Below are 20,273 nucleotides of genomic sequence, written 5' to 3' on the forward strand. Positions count from 1 at the left end.
ATTTTGGATTAGTTTTCATCTTCAATCAACAGTTGTTTGAATTACAACTCTGACCAATATCTACAACATATCCTGGCCATGGATGGCGGCATTACGATATCTTCTTCTTCTTGACATCTCTTGCACATTTTCTCGCAAAATTTTAGTGTCTACAACAGCCTCTTCACTAGCTACCTCTTCAGTCCTTGTTTGTGACGGCACTGGATTGCCTCTCGAAGTAAATTTTCTCGCGGTTGGGTCCACTTGTGTGTGGAACGAATCTGCACAAGTTCCGGGAAATCAGAAGTTCTGGAAGGAAATAACTCGGTAAGAGATCTCGTTCCTTCGGGTGGGCTTATGGTTGATGATATTACTTCAAAAGTCTTTGCTCTTAGGCTGTTCCGGCACCTTTTAGGAAGGATTTGATGATATTACTTTAAAAGTCTTTGCTCTTCGGCTGTTCTGGCGCCTTTTAGGAAGGATCTGGCTCGAGAGATGCTGACGAGTTTGAAAGTGCCCAGCTGCGTGCTCGCTATGTATCCAGAGATCAAATCCAGAAAGACAATTTCATGTTGCTTGTGTCAACAAAACTCTTAGCTTTCTGTCCGCTCAATGGTGGCCAAGCTCCTGTTTGCTCCAAGTCAGTGCAATCATCCAACCTTCAAATCAAGGTTTGCGGACCACGCATCACTTGATCTTCCCAGGAACCGAATCACTATCAAATCGATGGAAAACGTGATACACTTTGGCTGAAGATCCAATGTGCAAACCTTACAAAGAACTCCGCACTAAATAATAGCGGGCACGAGCCGAGTTGTCAAAGTCTTAGTCAAAGTCTTCGACAAAGATCATCAAGTCAGCTAATACGACTAAGTAAAAGCATTAAAGACATTCCATCTCCAAAACTTGGTTTCTTTCTTTCTCATCCCAATTGTACATAGCTCGACTAGTCTCTCCTAATGTCACTTGAAAGAACAAAATGGCAGCCAAAACCAGCTGGTTAGCTAAACACTGATCTACTTACTGTACACGACGGCTTCTTCTTCCTCCCCCCCGCGAGCCAATTCGGTTCTCTTTTCACTTGGGGACGACACTGGTATCGTTGCTGGGGAAAATTCTCCGCACAAGCTCCTGGAATCGATTCGAGTAGAGCCTCGGATCCACCGCAGAGATGGACTGAGAATCAAACTGGAGTGATTTGTACGCGTGCTCCACTCTCTTGGTGATATCATACTGCTGGAGGATGTCAATGATCCCCAAGTACAAAACCACGTCGTAGACATCACTGCTAGTTCCATCATCACAGTGAGAACGATCGGCTCTGGCGGGCATATTCACACCAAGTCGTATTTGAAGCCTGCGAGAAAGAAAACACAAGGCTCATAAGCTCGAAATTCCAGGATAGAGGATGTCTGTATGTCTATACCTTGTTGTCTTTGGGAGCGAGCACAGATCTTCCGCTGTTGCTAGAGTTCCACTTCGCTTGCTTGAGTCCAGGCCGTCTATAAGAATAATGTTTAATAAGGTTGTCCTCGTGGACAAATCAATCTCAAAAACTTACCTGTACCTTCGGCAGCCGCGTCTGGAGTTCGTGAAGGAACTGGAGAGAAGACGGCAGGGCACTGAGGAGCGCGAAAATGGACTCCCAGCAGCAAGCTGTAATCCATTATCCTTTGTGATTCCAAGAACTTGCAGTCCTGCTCTATTTGCCTGCAAGCAACAAAGTCTGATTATCAAACGTTGCTGTCACTGTGCTCTTACTTGAGTAGAGATTGCCGCCAGGATGCCTCGAGATGGAACACAAAGTTCAAGTCCAAGTCCTTTAGAGTTGTATTCTCGTCGATCTCAACTTTGTCAGTGGATCGGCCTTGAGAAGAGCCTTTCAAGTCGAATCTCCGATGGATGTGAAGGTCAGTGCAGAACACGTTGCCCATCACTACAAAACGAACCTGCAAGATGATACACAAGATGAGACTCGCGTAAAAGCACATATAGATTTAAAAAAACTTGCCTTCCTTCCACCTTGAGGCTCAACCTGATGAAGACCAAAAAATTTCGTGATTAGAGTGTTAGAGGACGATTGAACGTGCTCATAATAACTCGGAAGCATTTCCAAGAGAACCTGCAAACATATCATCTTAGACCCGCACTCGGAATAGAAAAATACAAAAGAAACAAACCTTTACTTCAGCCTTCCGCATGGTTTTGATCATAAACTTGTCATTCTGTGAGAGGTAAAAGACACTTCCGCTCTTTCCTGGGGAAGAAATCTCTCTCAGTGCATCATTGCCGCACAGTGACATCATGTAGTCAGCGGAGTCAATTCTAAACATGTTACGTAGAGACCTGCCAGGCATACGAAAATGATCAGACGGAAAAGCTCGTGTTTATCGTCACACCTGAAAACGTTGGGGCAGTAGTCTCTCCATTTAAAGTCGAGTGACTGATGCGGAGGTGTTAGATGTGAGCCTAGCCTCGGGAACTTCAATACAAAAACCGATCGTGGCCCAAAATCCTGCGGGCAGACGTCTGGAGCAGTGTCAAGCGTCATTTTACCTACATTAGTCCTGTTTCAATTCAACAACGTTACTACGAAAACGATATAAAAGAAAGCCAAAAAGAAAAAACTCACCTTATTCCTAGTTGCAAGTTTAGCATCAAATCGTAACTCCCGTGACCCTTTATAACAGTCTCCCCAGGCCGCTTGGCCGGCCGACGTTGCCGACGCTTGGAAACTTTAAGTGACGCGGCATCTCCTTGCTTGACTATCTCATTGATCAGCACCCCTTGCACGTACTCCCTTTCAAGCACAGGCGTGTCGATAGCTGACTTCTTTTGCGACGAGTCTTTCGAGTGTGTCAAATCCAAACCACCCTCGAGACTCCATCGCCTCTCCATCGGAGACGCCGGACAGTCCGAGCCCGAAAGCTCGCTCGCAGCTGGCGCCTCAAAAGACCGCCGTGGTCTCGGCGGAAAGTATCCAGTCGGGTAGAAGATCCCCGTCCCGTCCTTGACACCTTTCCTCCAAGTTCCCATATAGCACGCACCGTCTGTCCAAGTGTAAACACCATGGCCGTGCTCGAGCCCATCCAGCCACTGCCCGTTGTACGTGTCACCGTTGCTCCATCTCAAAACTCCTTTCCCGTTCATCACTCCCTTCCTCCACTCCCCCACATACTGGTTTCCGTTCTGCCAAATGTATCTCCCAACGCCGTGCTGCAAGCCAGCCTTCCAGAACCCCTCGTAGACATCTCCGTTGGCATAGCTCTTGACACCTTCGCCGTGCTTCAAGTTCATCCTCCAGGAGCCTTTGTAAGTGGTGTCGTCCACTCCGGTGTAAACTCCACGGCCATGGAGATTTCCACACAGGAGCTCGCCTTCGTAAGTAGCACCCGATGGCCAGGAGATCCTTCCCCGCCCAGTCTTGATCCCATTCCCCCACTCCCCCTCGTACATGCAGCCATCCGACCATAAGTACTTGCCTGTCCCTTCGGGGAGATTCCCTTGCCAGGAGCCAGCATAAAAGTCGCCATTGGAAAGTGTTCGCTCGCCATTCGTGGTGGCGAATCGGAGGCTCGGATGATCAAACTCCCCTCCATCGCTCTCTGACATTGATGGATGCTCGTCTGCTACCTTCTTGGGCTCTCCATCCGGCGACCCCTCATCATCCGCACCTAGGCTCCCCGATGACAGCTTCTCGGGAGCCACCGCCCTCGTCCGCGATCGCCACTTGAAAAAGTTGAGGACATCGGTGATGGAGTGCGATCGATACAAGCCATCCTCGTAGGAGCTGACGTGTTGGTGAGAGTTTGCGACTGGAAAACCACAAAAAAAAGGATGAGAGTGAGAACATTGAGATGAGGAAGAGAGAGAGAGAGAGAGAGATGGATTTTACCCTTCATCGTTGCTAGTCTAGGAGCCGAGGAAGCGATTCAGCCGCCATGACCTATAAGCCGCTGGCGGAGGATTAGAAAATCCCAATGCCAATGCCCAGGCGCGTCCTCCTTTCGCCAAGCACAACCTGGCACTAGCAATATAATAGTGCGATAATCGCCGATCCAGATGCGCGGCAACGAGTGAGAGATCCGGCGCCACGCCCCAATCCAATTTCTTCACGCCCGCGCCGATGCGGGCGATTCTTCGCGCGCGCCCTCCCTCGCCCTGCGCAATGGCGCCCACACACCGCCGCAGATCACCACCATGGCTTCCCCCGCCCGCGATTCCGCCCCTACCGCTGCTCGATCCAGCCCAGCCCCCGGGCGCGCCGCAAGAACCCTAGCGCCTTGGCTCTAAGCAAGAAAAAAAAGGAAAAAACACGATGCGAGCAAAGCAAGCACCGCAGTTCGATCGTTGGAACACCAACCAGAAGAAAAAAAATGTGGCGTTGAGCCAAGGACACACTTTAACGCAGGCAATGTGAACGGCCTTAGGGTTGGGGCAAAAAAGTGTCCTTAACACCCCTCGTTTTCCCCTTTGCAAGTATATATAGACGTTCCAGGGAGCCGCTTTGATTCAAAATAAATGTATTTTACCCTCGGGCCCTCCCTCCCCGCGCGTATTTACTCACCTCTACGGAATATTAGCCCTACCTAGGGTAACGCTAACACCATCTCCTTTTATTAGCATGTCACAACACGAGTAAATACACGGCCACGCCCCAGAAATGCAAGTATAATGTACAGTCTTTTGGTACAGGCGCTATTTGTTTATTGTCGTTATACCGGTAGTACTGGTTTGTCAAAGCTGACACCTGGCACGCTGCCGCTTCTTGGGAGCCCCATTGGGCCCGCCGGCCGTCAACGTGTTGTGGACAGGACAGCCACGTGGCGGCCGATAAACGGCTACCCCGAGGATTAACCTAACGAGATTAGAATATTCGGTCATGGGAATAGAATATTCTATGGCATTAGGTCAAATCCAGGGCCCTGGGAGATTTTTTTTGCTTTCCCTCTTTGGCTCTGAGGGCCCAGACATTTGTTTTGCTTGGCATCCATTCTGATTCACACAACATGCCCCCAACCTCTTCTGGCCTGAAAATCTGGAGGAAACAATGCAGCTTTTCGCCCTGGCCGCCAAGGATAATCAAAGATCTGGAAGGTGGCAGGGGATTATCCATTTTCAATTCGGTTTATGATCTCTTAGTTTCCTTAAGATTGATTTGGTTGATGCCAGTATGAGTCCACTTCTGCTGCTAGTCCACATGATCCGGTAATTCTGCAAAACAAGACCACTGGCCATATGTATTTTTTTTCTGCGTCACCTTTTTGGCTTTCATGTGGGTACTGTGTGAAAAACAAACTGACGATGGAAGCGATCGAGCATGTCCAAAGGGTACAAATGACATGGGGACAAAACCAACACGTGCTTCGATCAAGCGAAGGGTGGTGGCATCTTAAAATTTCGAGAAAGTTTTATAACCCTAAAGAATCTCGGGACGGAGGTTGGTGGTCAAACATGAGGGGCAGGCCTTCGCCCCTCGTACATTAGACAAATGGTGGCACATTTGTTCACGTAATGGGCGCGATGGGTGTCAAAGATTCACGCGTGAAATTAGGGCTGGACACGTCCCAGCTAAAAGAAAGATATAGAGAATGTCTAGTGTCTATCCACTTCTTGGAATCGACCCAAAGAGGACGATCTCCATCCACATTTAGAACGTTCCTGGAAGCGCGGTTTAGTACTAAACAACTCAAAGCAGACATAATCCACTTTCATTATCGGGCGAGTGCTGCAATCGTGATGCGAGTTGCGGCATCATGCAACGTTGCTTTCTATGGATGGATGTCTTTCACTTTTCTTCTTTTTTTGGAGAGCAATCGCTTGGGTGCCTGCCTACATAAGTTTAGGGAGATGATGTAGTGGACAGTGGGACCTTTTGGAGCTTCCAAAGGATCCATGGACAAAACACACAAGATCCCTCCTTTCCTGGACAGCAATTTTCACATGAAATATGCTTTTCTCGATTACTAACTTTCATGCGCATGCTTCCAACCTATACTTCTTCAACCCACTTTTCCCCCCTCTGGAATCTTCGTCGTCAAAGCATGCAGAGAAGTTATCTCTTTGTTTCTTAGCGCAAAAACTCCCAAGCGTAACAAAACAAGCCGGAGAATATTCCACGCGTAGAACAATGCAAGGGTAACTAATGACTTCTTTATGGTTCCCATGAATAAAACATTTCCTTTTCAACGTTATTGGACAGTGAAAGGCATTTACTTCAAACTCTAGGGATAGACGTCTGCATCCCTATTCACTTCACATAACCCTAGGAATCCATGGGACATCCTCCAGTTACCAACTTAGGTACCTTGCCATTTAAGCAATCTCCTGTGAGTGGTGTGAATCAATGTGCCACATTTAATCCCAACCCCCCCATAAACTGCATGGTCGTCGCTCGCTCGTCCAATTTCTTGGTTTCATCAGCTTTTAATTCTCGTGGTTGAAACCGTGCCCCGGCCAACGCATGGCCTCCACTGGCATTCCGGGCGTCCCACTCAACCCTAATAATTCCCCGGGCTTATCAATCACGATTCACGCCCCCGAATTGCACGCACCGAGGTACAGTGACGTGAGTGATCGACCGTACGTTTGTACCGTATGGTGTTGCTGTGCTCCTGACTGATCCGCCCGCGTACTTGAGGAGCGGTATTGATTTGGATACATCCTAACCTGGAGGAGCTCCGCCAACTTTACCCCACGGACTAGATTGTCGGTGCAAGCGACATTCGAGGAAAATGGGCAGAAAGCTGGAAAAAAAAAGGAGTGAGAGAAACGATAGCAAAAAAAGAGAAATATAGCCTTTAAAGTGTTTCATGCGTTTTTTCTTCGACCTATCTTCCTCGAACGAACGAAAGCTTATCGACTTACACGGGCTATCCTCTTCGCCACCGTTGTCACCTTATGCCGCCCTTGAAAGGCTATGATCAACACTTACTGCCCAAAAGATTCCGCGAATCTCCCGCGGCTTTTCGCCTTGGGTTTGGTAAGATGCCACCCTCAGTCCCTGTGAAGGCGAGGGATCCATAGATCATAGCCTTTATAAACTGGCATGACGTTGAAGTGGGCGATTGATTGGATCCTTGTAGATCACCGATGGACGAAGCGTGAGCGAAGATAAATCCAGTGCCAGAGAGAAAAGCGAGTATGAAATCGAAGTGCTATGTAGGACGCGACCCGAAACGCATGAACCAAATCACCAAGGTCGTTTTCGCGATCTAAATGCGAGGAGTCAGTGAGTCGGTCCCCAAAGACGCCACCACTAAAAACGCTACTACACTGACGATCACTCTCAGACATTGATCTTACAATTCGGAAGTCAATCCAAAGATTAATGCACTGGGATCCAGTGACAAGTTTTTAAAATGGAGAAGAGAGAAACAAAGTTTGATCTGGATGATGATCTAGCGTTGACGATCACGGCTTGTGTAATATTGATGAACTCAGACCGGTGACCGCATTGACACCTCATTCAAGGAAAAGACTCGTCAACTTGTTGCTTATCGTTTTTCTTGATAAATTTCCCACCGAAATTTTATCATTTCGTCATGGAAGGAAGACCTAAGGGCATGGCGCTCGAGCGGAGGTTTGGGTTTGCAGCATAGATTAGATAGATAGATCAAGTTGCAAGATTTTCTTCGTGAATCTAGAGCTTTGTCACGAAACATTCTCGTGCTGCTCTGATGCCCAACACATTTTCCATTTTTTTCTACTATTGCCGTGCATCTTTGCAGAGTGAGAGATCTTTGTGAATTTCTGGCCGAATGTCTGCTACTTTTTGTCAAAGAAGTTTTGTTTTCTGTTTTTTTCCTTTTCTTACAGTTGTCCTTGGTTTGGCATATTTCTTCTTCACTTCCTTTTGGCATTGAGTATATCAATTGCCGAAACTAAAATCTCTGTATGATTCTTGGTTTGCAGCTTGATAATGGTTTTTTAACTTCCCCTTTCTAAAGTTGTCAGCTTTTTAGTGATTTTGTCTTGATCCCTGCCTGAGTGTGATGCTCTCTGCTTTTAGAATTCAAGCAGTCAACTTTGCAGTGTTTTGTTTCTTCTTTTTTATTTTGCGCTGTTAAGCACTAGAATCACTGCCATGCCTGGCTGATAATTGCTTGTGAGTACTTCTTTAGTTTTCTTTCCTCGTTTCCTCATAGCTTTGCTAAAGCTGTTACAACTTTTCAGTGCTCCATGCTCCAAAGGCTCATGTTTCAGCGCGATACAGCTTTGAAAACTCCAAACGCGTGCCCGAAGTAGTCCTGGTGGATACCGATGGCTTACTCCCGGACCAGAAAAACGTCTCCGAGACTTCAATCGCAAACCAAAACGCAAACCAAAACAGGGTAACAATTCTCGTCTTCTGGCATTCATCTCTATGTTTTCTAAACTTGATCACCGCTTGTCACAAGCAAACTACAGCCTCATCCTTGAAAAAACTGGAACTGGCACACTATAAATGATCTTGCTGGAAACATTTGCGAGAAAAGAGGAGAGAGGAGATCTGCTGGCCCTGGCAACTCGGTTCTTTCTTCTTGTGGTGTGGAGGAAAGGAAGACCAGGTTTCAGCTTTTAGTTCTGAAAGATCAAAGCTATACCACCACTCATATGTGGAGAGTGACATTTTGTGGAACGTAAGCTTAAAGGCTTCTGGAATTGTCTAACCAATTCACGGTGACATTTTGTGGAACGTAAGCTTAAAGGCTTCTGGAATTGTCTAACCAATTCACGGTGACATAATTGCAGCTGACGAATCTTTTCTTCACACAGACATCCTTCTTGTCGCTGACACACAAGTTCTTGTTTTTGGTTCATTTTTTTGCGTTGCTTTTTTCTTTTAGAAACCGTGCTGCTATTCGTTTCTAACTTGGTTTGTCTATTGCTGTTTACCGGACAGATGTTGGGGAAAAACAGTTTCTTTTCGACAACCAATTGTCAAAAGGATTCGTGATTCTTTTTCTTATTTTAAAGGCACAAGGTGAAAAATTGTCATTTGGCCACTGGACTGGAGCCATCGTCTGTCTGGAGGGAGCTTTATGGTATCTATATTTTTACAGAACTTTAGCCTTTTTTCTCCAGGCTTGAAGTTTCCATACAAACTTGGGAAATCCATCTTGAGTTTTGCACGCCACCACCGGACTGGTCCCTGCTTTTTAGTCAGCTTCGTAAAGTCTTGTAAAAAAGCAACTCAGTAAAAAATGTTCTTTCTTTTGTTGTCCGGTGACTTGTAAAGTCTTGGAAAAAAAAAGGAGTTTCATGCGTTTTTTCTTCGACCTATCTTCCTCGAACGAACGAACGTTTCTTGCTCAGATCCTCTTGAAAATTGTCAAAGGGGCGGTTCCAAACAGCAGAAAAAATCCATCGCCATTGTCAGTTCGTCCAGGTTTTGAAAGCTTTCCCACTTCGAGCAGGACCAGCGAGCTCTGAGGTTTGGCTTGGCTCTCTCTTTCCTGTGACGTTGGTTTCTTGCTTCACCGAGAGCTACAAAACAAAGACTAGAGGAAACTCGTCACATCGTGAAATAACGGTTGAAGTAATTTGACTTGCTGCTGCCTTCGTGGGGTCTAACTTTAAGAAAGAAATAAATCAATGCTGCCCTTGATCTTACTAGATTGAGTAACTCTCCTCAGCCTCGCGCCGAACAGATAAGGCGCTGGTCTACGGAACCAGAGATTCTGGGTTCAATCCCCAGTGAGGTCGCCTTGATTGTCAATTTTTTCCCCATGCTCAAAACCACCTAAAACACAGTCGACAAAGACGAAGCTGTACCCGCCCTTGAAGGGGAGGTGACCAGGTATCTCTCATATCAGTACAGCATACTTAAATCCTCCAATGTTATATTTCTTGAAGGGGGGCCGAGACCATGTATAAGCGAACCTGGTTTCTGAAGCTCACGGTTTCGCAATTCTGGAATCTCTAAAATAAACTGCACTACAAAGAATGAGAGATATGTTAAACAGTGGTTTTATGCCTTTTATTCGAAGTGATTAACTTGCTTATGATTTTTAGCAAGCAGCACAGGTGACATTAACACCAGAGCATTTGTTAGCAAGGCTTCCAGCAAGAGATCTATACTGGCAAGGAACACATTTGCAAATGGCTTGACTTGTACTTGACTTTGCCAAAGCACAACATGTAGCTGAAGGTGTACCAATGAAACCGCTGGAACAATCATTAATTAGCTTGTTACAAAAATCAGGAGGAGGTGGAGTTCTTGCTTTGCTAACAAACAGAAAACAAAAGAGAACAACAAAAAACATTATATGCTTCATAGTTACTAATTTGTTTCTCATCAAAATAAAAGTTTCATTAAATACTACCCAAATTCAACAATAATATAGGTTTAACAATAACTAAGACTTTATGAACCATCTAGAATCTTTAAAAATTTAAATGCAATTATCATAAATGTTTTAATTTGTTAGGTGAAGTTATAGGTGGGCTTCTAATTTAATAATTGACCTCCTAAGAAAAAGGATCCATGCATGCTTAAGTAAACTTGTAGGGGACAGTGAATATACTTAGAATATTTGATATTCTAGGATATTCAACCATCTAATGGTTGTTATTTATTTAGATTAATCTTGCATTTATAATTTATAAACTTTCCTAACTACTTTTTAGTATAATATTTTTTATTCTAATGGTTGATGTGCACATCAACCATTAAAATAAAAATATTAATTTTATGGTTGTAAATTATAAAGATGTGTATAATTATAAACTTCCATTTAAACAATTCGATTAATAAATAAAGATGATACAACAAACTAACTGTTACTTCATGCAACATGAAATAAATTATTATTAAATTAATAAAAATGATATATTTTAATTTAATATTAGTGGAGGAAATCCAAAATAAATAAGATAGTGTTATAACTGAGTTTAAAACTAATTGAGGATGTGTGCTAAAAAGCAATATTGAAATTATTTATAATCATTGTAAACAGCAAGTGGGGAGGACCTTAAAAAAAATGACATTAAGCCTTTAGAGAATCCACAATTGCAAAGAGTTTTTTATTATAAATATCATAATTAATCTTTGTATATATGTACTTTTGAGAGTGAAAAATAACATAAGGATTCCAAATGTATAGTAAGGATAATGGTCGGAAGTATGACCATAAAACATTAGTTTATATCAATGTTCAAATTGGGCTTAAGCCTAAATTCCATGCTACTTTAATTAGTGTGGTAGCCACTTCCACGTTATGCTAAAATTGTATTAGACACTATCTGACACTATTTTAAATAAAAAAACTAGATACGGGAAGTTAATGTATGTAAGGGATTAGGTGAAAATCCTATCATCAAAAATAATGGTGAAAATATACTCTAGAAAGTACCAAAAGATGGCAAATATATAACATTATTGATTTTATCATCAATTTGTATTATTATGATACAAGTTGATTGAGCATTTTATTTTATTTTAAAAAAATTATCTCCAATTCCATCCAATTAAGGAAAATTGGCTTAATATTAGTAAAATCATCTCAATGTTAGAAAGTCATTCTATCCTTAATAAAAAATCTCATAACTTTATAAATGATGTTGAATTAATGGTCTATATTGCAAAATATTAAAATTAAACTTTGATATAACTATTATTTCTTAACTTAAATAAAATAAAACATAATTTATCATCTCTCTATATTTATCGAGGAGAATATTCACCATGACTTGCTAATCTGAAAACCTTCTACCTATGGGGTTTGAACTCAAGATATGGATAGTTAACATTGATTTTTTTATCACATTTGATCTCTAGATTAACTTAGAGTTGAACTAGATTAATTTCTAAAGCTCCTATAAAAGTAGGTTTTTTTAAGGATTTTGTAATCAAAGTGCTCAACACAAAACTATGCTAATGTGGTGGACAGTCAATAAATCTATTTCAAATTCATCATAGAGTTGGTAGAAGTAACAATATTTAAGATTGCATCTCCTTCAATGTTATTTCCATCATAAAGATATTCATTATTTTTAGTTTTCCTTGGTTTGATGTGGTTTAGAAGTGGTGTGATATTGATTGGATAATTCTCTCTTTTTCCAATTCCTTTTTTTTGTTATTCCAATCTAAATTTCTCATATTTCTTTATATGAGTTCTAAGATGTTAACCATTAAAATCTTAGTTTACAATTTTCATTCATTCAATGTTAATTTCATTTATTAAAACTTAATCCACTCTCCCTCCAAATATATTTACTTTGAGGATGTTTTCAAATAGAAAAAGAGTTAGCATCTTGCCATTATATTGACATTATGATTATTCCTTTGATCTTGTGAAAGGGAAATCATTATATCTTTCACTAAAGCATTACATAGACATATTGAAAAAATAATTTTTTAAAAGGTTTTAATTGAGAATTTTTAATCTTTAATTGGTACACATATCTTCTTTGTATCCAAAAAGGATAGGCTTTTTCATTTGATAGTTAACTATTACAACCTAAACAAAGTCACCATTCCTAATTAATACCCACTTATATTAATCTTTGAGATATTAAAGCCTAAAATCTAATTTTTTACTAAGATAATTTATGGTGGTTATACTTCACTCATATTGAGGAGGGTGATGGAATGGAAAAGAATTTTTATATTTATTATTATTATTTTGAGTACATGGAGATATTTTTTGGTCTAACACCCCTATTATATATAGTGAATGATGTTTAAAGTAATTTTTTGATTTATTTTTTATCATTTATTTTGATAACATTTTTATCTTCTTTAAAACTCAAGAAAAGCACAACCATTATGTTCACTTTATTCTCCAAACACTTCCAACACCATGAATTTTTTGTAAAATTGGAAAAATAAAATTTTAAAGTATATTGTTTCCTTTAATGACATCCCTTTTTTTCATGGGATAAATATAAGATTGTAGGTTTAATAAGTTTTGAGTCACAATGTTTATTGATCAATAAAAACTTTTGCCATTTTTTAAAAATATCTTTTGTTAATTGCTAGTAAATTGTTAGTGATTTTCTTTTACTTTAACCTTTTATATTTGCTTCTAAAAGCCCCAGTCAAGTGTGCAAGTCGCGTCCTATCAAAGTTGGGGTTTTAGCAGTAGAAAGAAGACCTAAGGTCATGGCGCTTGAAGGATGGAGGTTTAGAGCAGCGAACTTCTTCTTCCTCATCATCGTCTTTGGCTTGCAGCTCTTCAAGTAAGCATTGTCAAAAGATAAGCCAAGTTTCGTGCGAGATTTTGCTTCCATTCTTGCTGCCCAAAATTTTGTTTTTCGTTTACCATGACCGTGAGTGAGAGATCTAGTGAATTTTCGCTCTCCTTGTTTGGCAGTTGCCGAGATTTAATCTGTATGACTGTTGGTCTTCTGCTGGATGTTTTCTAACCTCGCCTTTGTAGAATCGTCAGCTGTTTAGAGATTTTGTCCGGATCATAACTTTGCAGTGTGTGTTCTCCGTTTATATTGTGCGTTGTTAAGCACTAGAAATCTCTGCCATGTCTGGCTGATAGATGCGTTTAGATTTTCCTCGTTTTCCCTATAGTTTTCGCTAAAACTGTTGCAACGTTTTCAGTGTTCCATGCTCCAAAGGCTCATGCTCCAGCCCCATGGAAGTGGTAGCGGATTTTCTTTACTCCAAGAAGCTCGCCAGCGACATAGCCGTGAAAGCTCTCCTCTATCCAAGCGCGTTCCTCGCCAAGGCCGAAGTTGTCCTGGGAGATTCTAACGATGGCTTCTCACTCCCGGACTGGAAAAATCTTCTCCGGGACTTCAAACGCAAACCAAAACAGAGCAGCGATCCTCTGGGGCTCGTCTTCGTCGCTGGCTGTTTTTCTTGCCTTCTCGGAGCATTCCTCAGTGCTTTCGGGATCACTTTCTTGAGCCCCGCAGGTACGCTCGTAGTTCTCTGGTATGTTTACACGGCAGGAAAGACGGACCCGAGCATTCATCTTCTACCAATGTTTTCGCTCGCCGTTCTGTGCTCCATCGCTGCCTTTAACTTGGACATTGCTTTCAAAGCTAAAGTCTCTTCCGGTGAGAAACTGGAAGCAAAGCAGGACTAGCTGGAAAAAGCACCAAAGAAAAGTAAGATTATTTTTTTTGCACTGGGAACTCGTTCTTTGTTCTTGTGGAAAGTCCGGGTTTCAGCTTTTTAGTTCTGAATGCTCAGAGTGATTCCATCACTCATATGCGGAGAGCGACATCTCTGGAAGATAAGTTTAAAAGCTTTTGGAATTGTCTAACCAATTCCCGGTGACTCAATTGCAGCTGACGAATCTTTTCTTCGCACAGACATCGACCTTGTCGCTGACACAACAGAGGTCTTGTTTTTGTTTTGTTTTTTACTTTCTTCTCTCGTTTCAGCGAATCCCTGTTCTTAACTCGATTTGTCTATTGCTGTTTACTGGACAGAAGTGGAACAGATACTGTGAAGTTATCTTACTCGTTTTTCCGGCAATCTGGTGGATGGATGGACGTTTAGCTTGTCTTCGTTTGTCTCGGCACGCTGATTTTGACCGGTAATAGTTTCTCATATCTCTCATTGTTACAAGTTTTGCTTATTCTTTTCTGGCCTCTGGAGCCTGGAACTTTGCATCTCGCAGGACTTGTGTTTTCTCAAGGCGGAAAGAAGGCCGGAGAGATAGCACTGACACGAGAAGTGAAGCTTTTCTATTATGGCCTTTAAGAGGAAACAAGTTTATCATTTTATCACTGGAGTTCATCGTGGTGGCCATGCTACTGCCTTCTAAAGTTTCGAACGGTATGTCTGGAAATCCCTGGGCTTAAAAAGATGATTTTTCGTCTTTGGGAACGTCATTGTTGCAGCATTATGTCAGGATCAATGTTTCCGTAGTGTGAAACTCGTGGCGATTGGAAGAAACTTGAGTTTTGTTCGCCACCACCGACTTTCTGACTCATTGCTCAGAAAAGGTAGTGTTTTTTTTTCTCTGCCTGCTCGCACCTCAAGTTTGTCTCTTGCTTTTAACTCCCAGATCGAGTTGTGAAGCGTCAAAGAGGCGGTTCCAAACAAGCTATCGCCATTGTCGGTTCGTTCATGTCTCTTTTGTTTGTTCGTCTTGTGTTTTTAAAGCTTTCCCACTTCGAGCAGGACCAGCGGGAAAGGTTTTCGCTCTCGTCTTCTCCAAGTTCTGCCACAGTGTGTGTTGTTCACTGTGGATCAAAGTTCCGTGCCGACAAAAGCTATTCTCCCGCTAGTTTGATCCATCACTGGGCTTTGAGCTACAAAACAAAAGAGGAGGATAGGATTTCGATCGAGAGAAACTCGTTGCTGTTGCCACATCGCGAAAGAATCCACGAAAGGGATTTGACTTGCGCTAGTGAAAGGCTGCCGCCTCCTCGCTCGCTCGCAGTGGGGTCCAAGCTTTTTAAGAGAGAAAACTATTTCTCGATTAAACAAAACCATTGTTTAATTCCGTACTGGTATCTTTAGGGGGTACGGCAGAATGTGCCCGTTACGTGGGACCAAGTTAAAAAGTTAAAAAATCATCCTCCATGGAAGTGAGACAAGTATACGATTTTTTGCGCCCAGCGCAAAGCTTTAGGGACAGGTCATACATGGGGTCTAATGTTGTGTTTGTCCGATTCACTAGCCCTAGAATTATTTAATCTTTTAAGTTTGTGACACGCGGCGTTGTGTCAGCCCCCCGGCATTCTACGCCGGAATGGCCAGTATAAACCACCGCTTCTTGGATGCGGGAATAGCCACCAAATCAACGTCTCGGATGTTTTCGCCCAATGTTTCACCGCTAGATTTACCACCGTAACTGGTGCGGGTTCTTACAGAGTGGTAAGAAATGAATTATTGCGGCAAATCTAGCGGGATTTTAGTTTGTGGCGTACGTAAAATAGCCAGCTTGTGGTAATTATGTGGCCCGAGGAGAATTTTCAAAATTTACCAGTGGGGGAAGGGGGCACATTAACGGTAAAAATTTGAGATTCTTGAAATCCACCTCCTGTCAAATCACGCGGTATTTACCGTCTAGTCACCGGCCGGCCGGCGTCCGTCCCTTTTTACCCTTGCTCTGCGTAAGGGGTAAAAGTAAAATCTCCCCCCTCTTCCTGGGACCCCGTCCCTTTTGCTCGAGGTGTTCTTCGCGTTTTGTTTGTAGGTTTCGCGAAGCAAGGAATCCCCCTGCATTGCTCCGGAGCTCTGCGGCTTCTAGGGATTCGCTACTCGCGGTACCGAGGCGCTAGAATCGATCGGGCCGTGGCGCTGTGCAAGCGCGAGCCGCCGCCGCCTCATTCTTCCAGCGCGAGCGCCAGGTATGAAGAAATCTCTGGTCGATGCCAGCGATGTGAGGGGTCGGTGTCCGTGTTTCCTGGTCAGAAAATGCCCTGCTTGATCCGGTCTATCGCCGAAATTTCGATGCGCCCGTGAGATTGACGAGGGTTTCCAAACGCCGTTGTAGCTTGTCTGTCAGTGTACTGTTCTTCCCGTGTCTGTGAGGAAATAATCAGCGCAGCGCTTTGTTTTTTTCCTTTCTTTTCTTCCTGTTGGTGTGCTCGTGACGTGCGCTTGCCCAGAAGTAGGAGCGAACGATTGTTATGTTTTTCTTTTTTTGCGCGGCATCGCTAACTCTTGTTCCTTCGTCGCAGCTGGAGTATCTCTATGTAACCACGCGTCTCTATTTCATTTCTAAGGGCTCTACTCGTTCTTCAGGTAAGCGTGAATCGAATGTAGCTATGCTACGGTCGGGACTGATTTTTTCTTAGTGCTCGCAGGTTAGAGCTGATCATCAGATAGCGTAGCTCAGATGGGGAGAAAGCTTTACGTAGAGATTCTCAGCGCCCACAATTTGATGCCCAAGGATGGACAAGGCTCGGCAAATCCGTACTGCATCATCGACTTCGATGGACAGAGGAGGAAGACGAAGGTGAAGGTCAAGGACCTCAATCCCGTCTGGAATGAGAAGTTTGAATTCCCGGTCTCGGATCCTATCAACATGGGAATGGACAGCTTGGATATCTGGGTCCATACGGAGAAGAAGAATGCTAGCTCTGGAAAGGATGGCTTCCTCGGCAAGGTTCGAATCCCAGGTAGCAGCTTCGTGAAGCACGGCGAAGAGGCGATCACTCATCATCCGCTGGAGAAGAAGAACTTGTGGTCGACTGTGAAGGGAGAGTTGCGTATCAAGGTCTACTACGTGGACGAGTCTTCCGGGATGTCGATGAAGGCTCATGTGAAGGACCACGAGAAGGTGAAGGACCATCACCACGAGAAGCTCAAGGATCACGACCACGGAATTATTCTGAAGAAGGAAGAAAAGATCAAGGACGATCACGGGCAGGGAAAAAAGATGGTTGCTCCGACAACAATGCTGCCGCCTGGGGACTTCGCTCTCAAGGACACATCCCCGGTGCTCGGACATGTCGGTGAGAAGCACATCTCGCACGACCTGGTGGAGAAGATGCAGTACCTTTACGTCCGCGTGGTGAAGGCCAGAGACCTGGTTGCCAAAGACCTCGGCGGCAGCAGTGATCCATACGTCAAGGTAAAGGTTGGCGAAGGCTACCCGGCGAAGACAGAGATCCGGAAGAGGAGCGTCAACCCCGTGTGGAACCAAGTCTTTGCATTCGGCAAGGACAAAATCCAGGGGCCGACAGTGGAGATCACCGTTTGGGACGCTGACAAAGTGAGCAAGGACGACTTTCTAGGATTCGTGCAGTTCGACCTGACCGAGATATCCAAGCGTGTGCCGCCGGAGAGTCCTCTCGCGCCTCAGTGGTATAAGCTCGAGCCAGGAAGGAAGGGTGACGTGCACGTGAGGGGCGAGATAATGCTGGCTGTCTGGTGGGGTACTCAGGCAGATGAAGCGTTCTCTGAGGCTTGGCAATCCGACTCTGGCGGACACTACCACAACAAGGCGAAAGTGTACATGTCGCCAAAGCTGTGGTATTTACGCGTCAACGTGATCGAAGCTCAGGACCTGATACCGTCGGAGAAGAATCGTCTGCCTGAAGTCAGCGTGAGAGTCCAACTCGGAGGGACTCAGGTGTACAAGACGAAAGTATCGGCAAACAGAACCAACAGTCCCTTTTGGAATCAGGACATGGTGTTCGTAGCAGCCGAGCCGTTCGAGGAGCACCTGGTTTTGACCGTCGAGGACAGAGTTGGCGGGAACAAGGAAGAAGTTCTCGGCGTGGTGAAGATACCGCTGAAGGAAGTTGACCGCCGAATCGATCACAGGCTCGTGAACACCCGCTGGTTCAACCTTGAAAAGAATGGAGAGAAACCGTTTCGCGGACGCCTGCATTTGCGGGTTTGCTTCGATGGAGGATACCACGTCATGGACGAGTCCACTCACCATATCAGCGACACTCGCCCCACTGCGAAGCAGCTCTGGAAGGCCAGCATGGGCGTCCTGGAGATTGGAATCCTGAGCGCGAAGAACCTGGTTCCGATGAAAAGCCGAGACGGGAGGAGCACCACCGATGCTTACTGCGTTGCAAAGTACGGCCAGAAATGGGTGAGGACGAGAACGTGCATGGACTCCTTCAGTCCTCGTTGGCACGAGCAGTATACTTGGGAAGTCCACGATCCCTGCACAGTCCTGACGATCGGGGTGTTCGACAATTGCCACACCAAGGACGAGCCTGGCGAGAAAGTTAGCAGTGGCAGAGATAACCCGATTGGAAAAGTCAGAATCCGCGTGTCCACACTCGAGAGCGACCGTGTCTACACAAACTCGTATCCACTTCTCGTCCTCCAGAGAAGTGGAGTGAAGAAGACTGGCGAGCTGGAGCTCGCGGTGCGGTTCTCTTGCACCTCCGTCCTCAACATGATGCACATCTACTTCACGCCACCACTTCCCAAGATGCACTACCTGCATCCGCTTGGAGTGATCGAGCTGGAACAGCTGAGGAACATTGCTATCCGGATCGTCTCGTTGAGACTCGCTCGATCGGAGCCTCCTCTTCGCCAGGAGGTGGTGCACTACATGCTGGATACGGACTCCAACATGTGGAGCATGAGGAGGAGCAAGGTGAACTACTACAGAATGCTTGGAGTTTTATCCGGTGCCATCGCCGTGACCAAGTGGTTCTCCGACATCTGCCAGTGGAAAAATCCGCTGACAACCGTACTCGTCCACATACTGTTCCTGATCCTGGTCTGGTACCCGGAGCTGATCCTGCCAACGCTTTTCCTCTACATGTTCCTCATTGGAGCCTGGCACTACCGCTTCCGTCCGCGTGCTCCACCTTACATGGATGCCAGGCTCTCTCAGGCCGAGCATGTGGAGCACGACGAGCTCGACGAAGAGTTTGACACTTTCCCGACGTCCAAGAGTCCTGATATCGTCAAGCACCGCTATGAACGCCTCCGGATGGTAGCTAGCAGGATCCAGTCGGTTCTTGGGGACTTAGCGTCGCAGGGAGAGCGACTGAACGCGCTCCTCAGCTGGAGAGATCCTCGTGCGACGGCTATCTTCATCACCTTCTGCCTCGTCGCTGCTATTCTGCTGTACGTGATCCCACTCCGAGTCGTGGCGGTGCTGCTGGGGATTTACGCTCTTCGACATCCTCGATTCCGCAACCGCGTGCCTCCGGTACCTATGAACTTCTTCCGGAGGCTCCCGTCGTACGCCGATCGCATCCTGTGATCCACGAAAGTGGTTAGTGATTCAGCTCACGCTTTTTAAAATCGTGGTTCTTACTCCCAAATGATCTCGCAGGGTGTTGGAGCTTTTCAACGAATCAGCCGTGCCTTTTCTTTTCTCTAACATCAAGCTAAGTTATTCCCAAGCGAAGGTACACGGTCGAAGTTCGGGTGGTTTATATGATGATTTTGGAATGTAAAGGTTAGTACACTTTGATTATGGTAGTGTGAATTCCGCAGTTTCTTTTCCTATGCGGCAGCTTATTTGTAGGTGGTGTTTGCCTGAACTGGGAACAGCACAGCTTTTTTTTTTTTTCACTTAAAAGCAGCTCTTTTTTGTTCTCTCATCCTGGCTAGTGAAAGATTGTTGTGTATTTTATAGTTCTTCGATCGCGAAGATCAAGCTTACTTATGTGCAGGCAATGCTACTGGAAAACTGAACCGAGCAGCAACAGGCGCGAACTTAAGGTCTTAAGATAGATTCTCTTTACTTTTGTTCTCGATCTGATGGTGCTTTGTTTCATCCGTGCAGCTGTTACGCAGCTTTCCTTTCTCGAGATAATTGCTGTGCATATTATAGTTCTTCGATCGCGAAGAACAAGCTTACTTATGTACAGGCAATGCTACTGGAAAACTGAACCGAGCAGCAACAGGCACGAACTGAAGGTCTGTGGAAAGCTATTTTTTTATCTTTTGTTGCTCGATGTGATTG

The 20,273-nt window shown here is 44.6% G+C and overlaps 4 protein-coding genes and 1 long non-coding RNA gene across 5 annotated transcripts; 4 read left to right on the forward strand and 1 right to left on the reverse strand.

Annotated features, from left to right (window-relative positions):
• Nucleotides 1-866: 866 nt before the first annotated feature.
• Nucleotides 867-4,413, reverse strand: LOC9638912 (phosphatidylinositol 4-phosphate 5-kinase 9). The gene is made up of 9 exons (XM_024662541.1): nucleotides 3,875-4,413; nucleotides 2,612-3,794; nucleotides 2,379-2,546; nucleotides 2,160-2,325; nucleotides 1,991-2,101; nucleotides 1,741-1,928; nucleotides 1,541-1,689; nucleotides 1,406-1,481; nucleotides 867-1,336 (listed from the first exon to the last, which is right to left on the reverse strand). Exons 1-9 carry the CDS (start codon nucleotides 3,879-3,881, stop codon nucleotides 1,057-1,059), a joined length of 2,328 nt encoding a protein of 775 aa, XP_024518309.1. The 5' UTR covers nucleotides 3,882-4,413; the 3' UTR covers nucleotides 867-1,056.
• Nucleotides 4,414-7,698: 3,285 nt separating this feature from the next.
• LOC112341802 lies at nucleotides 7,699-8,739 on the forward strand. The gene is made up of 2 exons (XR_002990688.1): nucleotides 7,699-8,312; nucleotides 8,389-8,739. It is a non-coding gene; the product is annotated as an uncharacterized LOC112341802 (long non-coding RNA).
• A 4,291-nt stretch (nucleotides 8,740-13,030) lies between these two features.
• LOC9639308 lies at nucleotides 13,031-14,048 on the forward strand. The gene is made up of 2 exons (XM_002988615.2): nucleotides 13,031-13,143; nucleotides 13,517-14,048. Exons 1-2 carry the CDS (start codon nucleotides 13,067-13,069, stop codon nucleotides 14,004-14,006), a joined length of 567 nt encoding a protein of 188 aa, XP_002988661.1. The 5' UTR covers nucleotides 13,031-13,066; the 3' UTR covers nucleotides 14,007-14,048.
• Nucleotides 14,049-14,167: 119 nt separating this feature from the next.
• Nucleotides 14,168-15,381, forward strand: LOC112341808. The gene is made up of 5 exons (XM_024662550.1): nucleotides 14,168-14,462; nucleotides 14,547-14,704; nucleotides 14,770-14,874; nucleotides 14,937-15,000; nucleotides 15,059-15,381. The coding sequence occupies exons 1-5, from the start codon at nucleotides 14,410-14,412 to the stop codon at nucleotides 15,162-15,164; spliced, it is 486 nt and encodes a 161-aa protein (XP_024518318.1). The 5' UTR covers nucleotides 14,168-14,409; the 3' UTR covers nucleotides 15,165-15,381.
• Nucleotides 15,382-16,612: 1,231 nt separating this feature from the next.
• LOC9638913 (FT-interacting protein 1) lies at nucleotides 16,613-19,908 on the forward strand. The gene is made up of 3 exons (XM_002988616.2): nucleotides 16,613-16,624; nucleotides 16,687-19,577; nucleotides 19,638-19,908. Exon 2 carries the CDS (start codon nucleotides 16,719-16,721, stop codon nucleotides 19,563-19,565), a length of 2,847 nt encoding a protein of 948 aa, XP_002988662.2. The 5' UTR covers nucleotides 16,613-16,624; nucleotides 16,687-16,718; the 3' UTR covers nucleotides 19,566-19,577; nucleotides 19,638-19,908.
• The last annotated feature ends 365 nt before the right edge of the window (nucleotides 19,909-20,273 follow it).

This window comes from Selaginella moellendorffii, unplaced genomic scaffold (assembly GCF_000143415.4).
Source record: "Selaginella moellendorffii unplaced genomic scaffold, v1.0 SELMOscaffold_90, whole genome shotgun sequence".
Classification (NCBI taxonomy): Eukaryota; Viridiplantae; Streptophyta; class Lycopodiopsida; order Selaginellales; family Selaginellaceae; genus Selaginella; species Selaginella moellendorffii.